Raw genomic sequence first — 9,891 nt, 5'->3', positions numbered from 1 at the left:
GCTGAACACTGCCCCTCCGATGCACACACCAACTGTGAGGTGCTTATCAACAGCAAAGGCTGTGAACACAGCACCCAGGGCAAGAAGGGACCAGCCACAGGGTCAAACCTCTTACATGTTCTCCCCACAGCAGCCACGGGCTGGCTCGGCCCCTGGGGATACACTGCGTAGATGCTGATGGTGTATTCCCGATCCTCTTGCAAGTTATCCAGCACATGAGAAGAGACATCGCCCTGCAGAACCTGTTCATAGGTCATTCCTGGTCTGTTGGCTGCAAAATCAACGAGAAGAGTGATGGTGAAACCTTCCCACTGCCTGTTTCATGGTGATGTCTTCATTACATGGTGTAAAGCATACACAGGAGTTGGTTTAGGTGTATGGTTGAAGTACCCCAACCCATATGATGTTGCTGAGAGCTATGCCTGTAGCTAAGGCTGGACATAACCATGCTGTCCCAGCCCTCCCGATCTCACAGAGGTGAGCGTGAGCCATACCGAAGGCATGAACTCATCCCACATCCACACCAAAGCAGGCATTTGAGTATGAAAAACACTCAGAGAGATCTGGACGTGACAGCACAAATGGAAACAAGGCATCCACAGCAGCATCCTCATCTTGTTCTTCTAAAGAAAGTCCTTCAAATGACTCTACTCCTCTGTCCTGGAGGAACCAAACTGTCTGGAAGAGGCTAACCTGGCCTTTTTCCAGAGTAATGCCAGGAGCTATGGGGTGCATTGCTCCTTGGACAAAACGGGACCTTTCCTGTCCTCAGATCACTGCTCCTTTTGAAGCAAACTCCAAGAAAAAATTAATAAAGTCTGAGCTTACCTCTGGGGATGTAGATCTTGTAGCCCTCCAGCTTGCCCAGTGGAGGTGTCCAAGCCACCTTCAAGCTAAAAAGTCCTTCTTCTATCACCCGGAAATTAGTGACTGGAGGCACAGGTGCTTTGGGGTAGAAAAATACGGCAAAAATTGATGTGACAGTGTGCCATGGCAAAGACTGTTGGAAAATCTTTCGTCTTCAAGGACAGAGAGACATAAATCGAGCAGCACCAGTTCTCATTATCCTCTCAGCTGAATCCTCAAAAGCAACCACACCTCTTCTACCAAGCCCTTGTCTACTTTAAAAGTGAGCCGAAAACCCCCGAGGCAGAGTCCCTGTGGGCTTCCTCTTTGACTGGGAATCTTGAATGTCTACCCACAAGGCATTTCCTCCTAAGCAGAGCAAACTCTGCAGTGGTTTCATGCAGACTGAGCAAGGAGCCATGAATCAAATGCTACTTGTGCCTATGGATGCAACTCCCACGAAGAGGAGCCCGTTTTGATCCAGCCAGCCATGGCAAACAGATTTATAGCTTCTGCCCCTGGCTTCATGTCGGGGATAATAAGAGAAGAGATCAAATGACTTTATTTCCACCCACAAAGACATTCCATCTTATTCCTGGCAAGTGTATATGAATCAACCTCATTGAGGTGCTTTATTTATTCATCCTGTCAGAGATCTTCCCTCAAGAAGACAAACAACTTCAGACGTTGCAGGGGGTGGGGGAAGAAACAAAAGACAAGGAAGAAAGGAATAATTCTTTTCGAAAACCCTTGGGCAAAGCAGACTTCATGCAAAGCAAGGAGGGAAACAGAGCTAGTTCACCCCTTAAACTCTTGAAACCCCTTAAAGAAGTGCAGAGGGACAAACTCTGCTCCATCCATCACATCTGTCCCAGCATTTTGCACTCCAGGGCTTGGCCAAGAGTGAATTTGCTCCTTGATTTTCAAGAACCTTGTCATTACAGCCAGACATGTGGCAGCAAAGGAATTTGGCATGGCAGATTGAATCCAGAGGAAGCCTAGATCGTTTCATGGGACCAAAGATCACTACTTGGGGCATTTCTTAAAGACCTTGGTTCACCTTGAGTGAAATGAAGCCCTAAGTGCATGCATAGTGCCAACACAAACCTTCCTGACCACCCACTTCTGAAACAAGGTGTTTAGAATACGCATCTCTCCATAAAACTCGTGTCTGTGTTATATTAACTGAATCCCAGACTGGATTTGTTAAATCCTGCTGGTTATTAAATCAGATGATGTGCTGCAATTCCCACTTTCAAGTGGGTTAACCACAGGGGTTACTCTGTACTCACGCACAACCCTGCACTCCAAACCACGGACTTTTGCACAGATGTTCCTCCTACCCATTCATACCTCTCAATCCCTCGGTCCTCATATGGTTTTGGGAAAGGTTTTTTCCTGTGTCCACACATACAAGGCACACACAGGGATGACTGCAGAAGAGACACTCACTTGTTTTCCCCTTGATGGCTGCTGACTCTCCAAGGGCACCTGCATAGACGGCCCTCACCGTGAAGACATACTTGGTGTTGGGTTTCAGATCAGTCACCAGCACGGTACTTTTGTCACCATCCACCACAATCTGTCACATAGAGGGACAAAGGACATCATTACACCTTCATGACAGCAAGGGAAAAGCAACCGTCTCTGTCAAATAAAGTTTCTTTTAGGATCATAAAGGGAGATTTCAATGTAACCCGAGGCCAAAAGAGGTGAAGGCAACTTCTGTGTTTTCACTATATTCTTATGAGGTTCTGAAGCAGCCAAGGATGATCATTCTCGTTAAATACAGTCTTAATAATTAATACAATTAATAAACTTTACCTTAATAATTTATGCTTTCATAGCTTTGTTCCATTATTAGAAATCAAAGCTTTTAGGCATACAGCTTCTATCCTTCGATCTTGCTCTTATATTTTGTGCAGTGTCCAAGCGGAACTGGAGGGAGCTGGCACACATGGCAGCATCCCTCACACAAAGATATGGCAAACCCAAAACTAAAACACGCAGAGATCTAAACCAAGATGAACCTTCTTGGCAGCAAGAGGAACAGGGGATGTTGCTAGGGAAGCTTGATAGGCTTATTAGGGGGTATCACAGAGGTAAGGAGAGAAAGAGTACTTCCCATTGACCTATTCTTATCAATCCCAATGGAGTTTGTGCCACATTCTTCTTTCAACCTACCTTCCCTGCTGTTGATCCCATAAACTCCATCTCATGGCAATAGCAATGACAAAATTAGCAGGAGCAATCAACACACCTGCAAATCTGATGCTCATTCCACAGACCTTCATTTCAAGGGAGCAGTTTCAGGAATTTATGGCAATGCACTGGGCTGTGACCGGGATGGCTGATGGACATGGTGCCATCCCCTAACCAGGCTGTGCCATCAGCAGCCACAGCAAAGGACCTACCCCTAACACCAGGACCTGAAACTGGTGTTCTGCAAAATTGGAAATGCAACTCTACCTGCCGCTGGTCCTCCGAAACCGGCAGCCCTGAAGGGAGCAAGGGGTGCAGATGGACACGGTACCCGGTCACCCTCCCTGTGGCTGGCATCCATGTGAGTCTTAGCGAGCTGTGGCTGTGCTCGCTGATGTACAAATCCTGGGGGCCGATGACCTTTTCAGCTGCAAAGAGAGAAAGGAAAGGCCTTTGGTTTGGACCGTGGTGGCACCAGTGCTGGACATGTGCAGGCTGTTCATTGATGGAGTCAACATATGCAATGCCTTGGCTATGGAGCGCAGCAGCAGCTGGGGTCTGTTTCCAGAGCCACGCAAGCAGGTTTTCTTTTGGCAAATTGCTTGACAGCACAAGAAAGGGAAACAAAACTGGTTCTGGCTACATTTCCCTTGTGAATCCCTGTTTAATGCATCAGCTTCTTCCTGCCCTTCTCCTTACTGCCACCAGAGAATATTTGGCCAGAATTAGCTTCAACTCTCCAAGAAACACCACAGGAAGCCCTGAAGTGCTACAGAACCACAAGGAAAGCAAAAAAAGACCCTCTAAGGACTTGGATGAGGCTTCCCCAAGCTCTGCACCTAGTTTTTAACTTACATTCTCATGACACTGTGTGCCAAGAGGGGGGCAGGAATTCATTGCCACCACCTCTAGATTTGCTGCATCATTAGCGTGTTTGGGGAGAGATCTAGATGGTTTTGGAAGTCACTTTGGCTGCTCCTAGCATCTTCTGCAAGGAATAAGTTCTTCCTGAGACCCTGAGCTGTGCTGCTGGAGTTCCCCATGAGGGGTCCATCATGACAGCCCCCAAGGGGCAGAAATGCTGCCACAGCCCATTACTGCTCCTTTTGTTTGAACCAGCAGCAAGACTTCCAGGATCCAGTATCACCAAACAAATCACGGAGATACAGACGCAAGGAAAATACACAGGACCAAGCAGCAGATGCTCTATGAGCTGGTTGCTCCTCTAAAGTCACCCAACCACTAAAGCTCCCTTGTGATGAACAGAGGGGATGCAGGAGGTCCATCTCTGTGGTGTGGCTGGCACATCCAAGGACTGGGAAGGGGCTGGTAGAAAGGTGGGTAAAGGGAGAGCCCTGACGCACCTTGCACTGTCTGTTTGATGGGTCGTGGTGGCTCTGAGGCAGTGAAACAAAGCCTTCGAGAAAGTTTGGGTGCCACGCTGTGGAGAAGGTGGAAATCTTCAACGTAAAGCACATGCTCAACAGTGGGCTCTGAAGCTATCTTGTTCAGTTCATTCTTGTCAGCATCCTTAATTCCTAGAAGAGGAAAGAAGGACATCAATGTCAAGAGCAATGTGGGAGCAATGTGCTGGGCTTTGAGTTTTACATCAGCTTTGCAGTCATGTGAAGGATGGTCAAGTCATGGTGAAACATGAAACAAGGAATGGAGACTCAAGCTGGATGGGCAGTGGTGAAGTACATGAAGCCATTGCGGAAAAGAGGTCAAGGTTTTCACCAGAGGCATTGGAGAAAAGAGATTAACCCAGAGGATTTGGCTGCTAATGGGTCAAGGAAAGCTCTCTTGGGTTGGAGAGTGAAAAGGAGCAGGGCAGGATCTGGCCTCATCCTTCCCATTGGATACAGAAATATTTCTGCCCTTCTGATGGATGAGCAGGCAATGGGGCTTTGGGAGTCTATGTGAAAATTGCAGGATTGGGGTAACAACCCCAACAAACCAACCCTCTCTAATTTTCACCTCACATTTGCCTAAACTGGCTTTGTTGCTCTCTACAGTGAAACACCATCACCATCCTTTTCTTCTGCCCTGAAACATTTGGTGAAGTGAAGGATTAGACTTGTAACAAATGGCTGTATTTAGCTCTTGGGGGCAGGGAGGTGCTGAAAGTTTTCCTTGCCCATGGAATTATTCTGATGGACGTTTTTAATGCAGCTGAAGTTGGTCTCTGAACTCCATTAAGAGAAAGCTTCAAAAGTGAAAACGTTTCATTTTTTGAAAATGTCACATCAAAACATTTTGACTTTTATGGAACTATTTATTGAACTCGTCCTGAATTCACTAGCAGTTTTGACAGATGCAAAACCGCAGATTTCCACTGAATAAATCAGCTATCGACAACAACAAAAAAATACCCAAGCACAGCACAGATGTGATTTTCCTATACTAGCAATAGTTGCTAGTGGCTGAGCCTGGGGATGGGTGCAGATTTTAGAGGAGGGAGTTGTGCATCAGGAATCTTCCCCAGTGCATAGGTTGTGTGTTAGTGCACTCAGTATTTGTTGGTGATGCTCTATGTAACTTAAAGTGTTCATACGTACCTACAGCAAACACTGTCACCCCCCCGTCCTGCAGGACCCGGGCTTCATCTTCAACTGAGTCGCTGGATTTCCCATCCGTGATCAAAACAACCACCTACAAGGATTGGCATAAGAGCCAGGGAATGAAAGAGCACAACATGAGGACACGACAGAGACATTTGTAGGATTTCCACACTGACAAGTTAGACCTTAGATGAAGTCTACCTCTCTGAAGGGATGGGCACTTGAAAATAAATCCTTTTATAACCCATCCCTCTGGGGTAACACATGAGATCAGCTTTCATGAGCATGACCTGGGAAGGAAGCAGAGCATAAAAGCTGCTCTTCATGTCAGCATCTTCTCTGCATGTCTCCTCCTGCCTGGCTGTGTTTCAACTCTGTAACTCTGAGTCCAGAATGAGATTAATGGCAGCACAGAGAGAGGATTCATCCCTACAAGTCCAGAAGGGCAGCTCTTAAAGGAAGACTCAGCTGCACCCTGGACAATAACACTTGGCCACTGGCACCTGGATGGTGCTATTGAGTGGTGAGAAACTATCTTAGCCACAGCCTGGGTTTAAATGAAAGCAAATGCAACAATATCAGACCTTTCAAGCTTTTTGGGCAGTCCTATGTCAGATCATGTAGCAGGAGATATGGCTGGTGCATGACATGATATAATGAAGACAGACCCTGCTGCAACACCTTTAAGGAGGCCCTTGAGGTGGTTAACACACCCCACCTGTGTCATCATTGTCTCTCTCCTGCACTGTGACCCAAAACAGGTCTCATTGACCACATTGGTCACACCATGTTGATAGTGTGGATCACATAGACTGCCACTCTCTGCAACCAGAGCGGATGGGTGCAGGCTGTTAGCAACAGCACCAACGTCACAACTTGTCTCCTTGTCCTTACCATGTCCTGAGCTTGCTCAGTTAGCTTATGCAGTCAGTACCCCAAATTTGGGTACACAGGTGGAGGCATTTAAGACCAGAATGCTGGGTCTCTCTGCAATCCATGGGGAAACATGAACATTGGAGTCCCCATCCCTGGAGGTGTTAAAAAATGTGTAAATGTGGCTTTTTAGGACATGGTTTAGTGGGCATGGTGGTGTTGGGTTGACAGTTGAACTTGATGGTCTTAGAGGCCTTTTCCAACCTTAATGATTCTATGATTTTTAAAAAGTGAGTCAGTCCTTTGAAAAGCTGGAGGTGCCTGCCTCCTTCTATCACCAATAAAGTGACCTGAAGCTGAATGAGCTTCTAAATGTGGTTCCTCAACTCCAAGCTAAAAATCAGATGGAATAAATAAAAACCAAATGGTTCATTCATGCCTTTAGGTGAAGAAGTTACGGACCGGATCCCTACCGAGGATGACACCAGGGAAGTCAGCACAGAAGGTCACTTACCTTTGCTGCATCCTCTCGCAGCGTGTCCAGGCGAGACATGGCATGAGCGGCAAACGCCAGGGCTGATCCTGTTTTTAAGCTGCCTCCTTTGAGGGAGAGATCCTGAACTGCCACCAGCATTTCTTCGATGGTCACATAATCCGTGAGCTCAATACTCATGCTAAGAATGAGAAATGGGGGAAGATGGGTGGATAAGGAGCAAAACACTGCTGTTACAGCAAGGATGCTTTGATAATAGTAATGACCAGCAATAATTTTGTCATCTAGCTGGTCACAGTAGGTTTATATCTAGGCAAGGAGTCCTCTTCACATTGGTCAAGAAAGTCCAGGGTCTGAGTCCCAGAGCCCTGTTACCATAAAACACTATCTAAAACTGGATGGCAGGGAATTTCTTGTGGCTGTATTAAACACCAGCCTCCTGGCCTCAAAAGAGTTCCCCAGGGCTGAGCACCCCGAGGCTCCGGTGACACTGCTGGGGGTTGAACTCTTTCTCTGCTCTTGTAATGGGTCAGCAGAGCAGCAAGAGCTCTTTAACCATGGGGACATGGTTGCCCATCTAGAAACACAGGGCCATAGAAAACCCAGGTACTGGTGGTAGAGGATAGACTGACTCACCTTGGTTTCTCCTCGTAGAGTGCCACTGCCAGCCGGATGCCTCCTTTGCCCATCACCATGTTCTCAAAGGAACGGGCCATGCTGCTGATGAAGTCCTTGACCAGCCAGGAGCTCTCCCTTCCTGTGGCCTGTGACTGCCCCACGAGGAACAAGACATCGGCCACCTCTGCCGTCCTGCAGGCTGAGGGAGAAGAGGGGCAGGAAAGTTCATCCCACAGCATGCAATGAGCCAGCCAGAAGACAAACCCTTCTGAGATATGTGAACCCCCAAGATACTGTAGCTAAGGAATACTGCTTATTCCCAATGAAGTAGATAAGCATGAGCTTTCCAGAGCAACAGGCTGCTTTGCTCTCTTTAATTTCCTCTTAATTCCCCATTTTGATGTTCTCACCCAGAGGAAGTTTCCCATTTGAAGCACAAACATTGAGATTCAGATCCATCAAGGCATGCAGGTCTGTAGGGCACACTGGAAGTAAGGGGATGCTTGGAGGTTTCATATGCCCAGAGACAGACATTAACACCCAAGCCAAGTGCAACTAAAATTTGGGAACGTGGCAGCTCTGTCACCCCATCAGTCATCGTGGGCTTCTTGCATCAAGGTCTCCAGAGCCAATGTGAGACACCCATGCAGACATGGGGCCACCAGGCCACCCATGTTTTGCCAGCCCGAAAAGTACCAAGTCTTCCAAGGAGGGAGTTGGGATGCTCCGTGCATTCAGCTCTGCAACGCTGCCCTCTTGCCAAGCTGCCAGTGGCTCCGAGCATGAAAAGTATCTTGTGTGAAAAATGAACAATTTGAGCCTTTTTTCTGCGCAAGCCAGAGCTATCTGATGACAGCTGGCAGGGAAGGGACAGGTGTACAGGGAAATTTGCTTAACGAACATCAAGGCATATTTCCCTTTACAGTGTTCAGACTCAATTTAATCTAATTTTCTTTAGGCATCCAATAAATACCTTTCACGGACAGAAATCTGATGACTTTTAGGGATGTTGAAATTAATGAAGGCTCTACGAGAGATTTTCAAAATTCGTATTTTCTTTGGTGTTTCTCTCCCTTGCAAATAGATGCTGAGCTATTACTGTAGGGGTGCTAAAAAGCAGACCATGCTGACTGCTGGAGGAGGGCTTTTTGTGTCTTGTTCACCAGAACTGGGCTCAACCTTTGACTTTTGTTTTGATTTTGTGTCACTCCTGCTTAGGACTTTACCCAGCCACTGCCTTGACTTTCAGCTGCAGGTCTGAAGACTCAACTTGCACCCAACCAGGCTGCAGCATTTGTTTCAGTTTGCTGGGGAGATGTGCTAGATGGGTTTCTCATGCTTCTGCTGCCAATGGAAAGCCTGTTTTAGCTCAACCTATTCAATTTACCAGACTTTTACCACATTTCCACAAGGAGGCTCACCAAAGGTCTTGGAAAGGTGTAGGTTTTGTGCTCTCCTTCATTGCTGTGTCCCTGATCAACCTTCTTTGGCCACACAGCAGGACAGAGGATAATTTGCCAGCTGTGGATGGATGGCAGTCCAAGGGTCTTTGTTACTCATGGCTTTTGGTTTCTTCATCTTTCTTTGTATCTCCTGACACTGAACTCTTAATGGTTCTGTTTACTGCAGACTGGCTTTTTATTGGTTTTACTCATACCCAGTTGGGAATATAAAGCACTTTCCCTTGACAAAAATGTGAGACATTTATTTCAGTTTTCCTTCCCAGGGCTCTCTGTTGGAATCTCCCTGCCCTTCTCAATCCTCCATAAGTGCTTTTCAGGTGAGATGTCAGGGGTGTCTTGGATGCAGCTCAGCTGCTAACAGCAGATCACCATAAACTCTTTTCCCAGCTGCTGCTTCTGTTTTGGATCTACCCCTCTTCCCTAGCTTTGACCTTGATGCCTCAGAAGGATTTGGAGGGAAGGCAATGCCTTGGCTCCGACCTCAGAACTGGTGGAAACTGTTCAACAGCTTCCCACGGTAACCAAAACCTCTATTACCACAAGAAAATCCCAACAAAGATTTAAGAAGATGTAGAAGATCATCCACCAGCCCTCTCAAAATCACACACCTCTTGGAGAGCTACTCAAGGCAGGGCAGACAGATTTTCTTTGGAGACCTGCACTTTTGGCCCTGATCTGGAAAACACACTCAAAATGCCATTGGTATCACAGGGATCTTTCCTAGCTACCTCTTCACATCCCAAATCCCCAGAGAGCCTCCTCCATCCATGTCTGGCCTCTGGGAGCCTTTCTCACCCTGCAGAAACACAGAATCACACAGAATGTTAGGAGTTGG

The 9,891-nt window shown here is 47.0% G+C and overlaps 1 protein-coding gene across 1 annotated transcript in view; it reads right to left on the bottom strand.

The window, feature by feature from the left end:
• LOC104543276 (collagen alpha-1(XIV) chain-like) overlaps positions 1 to 7,792 on the bottom strand; it is a gene marked incomplete at both ends in the record, with an annotated part of 14,951 nt that extends 7,159 nt beyond the window's left edge. The window contains 9 exons of the mRNA XM_010187846.1: positions 116 to 271; positions 829 to 930; positions 2,299 to 2,428; positions 3,316 to 3,476; positions 4,413 to 4,586; positions 5,607 to 5,700; positions 6,396 to 6,431; positions 6,997 to 7,156; positions 7,612 to 7,792. Coding sequence (XP_010186148.1) covers positions 116 to 271; positions 829 to 930; positions 2,299 to 2,428; positions 3,316 to 3,476; positions 4,413 to 4,586; positions 5,607 to 5,700; positions 6,396 to 6,431; positions 6,997 to 7,156; positions 7,612 to 7,792 — 1,194 coding nt within the window. The remainder of the gene's footprint in view (positions 1 to 115; positions 272 to 828; positions 931 to 2,298; positions 2,429 to 3,315; positions 3,477 to 4,412; positions 4,587 to 5,606; positions 5,701 to 6,395; positions 6,432 to 6,996; positions 7,157 to 7,611) is intronic.
• Between the last annotated feature and the right edge of the window lie 2,099 nt (positions 7,793 to 9,891).

Source organism: Mesitornis unicolor, unplaced genomic scaffold (genome assembly GCF_000695765.1).
Source record: "Mesitornis unicolor isolate BGI_N332 unplaced genomic scaffold, ASM69576v1 scaffold18737, whole genome shotgun sequence".
Lineage (NCBI taxonomy): Eukaryota > Metazoa > Chordata > Aves > Mesitornithiformes > Mesitornithidae > Mesitornis > Mesitornis unicolor.
This window is presented reverse-complemented; position numbering and strand designations above follow the sequence as displayed.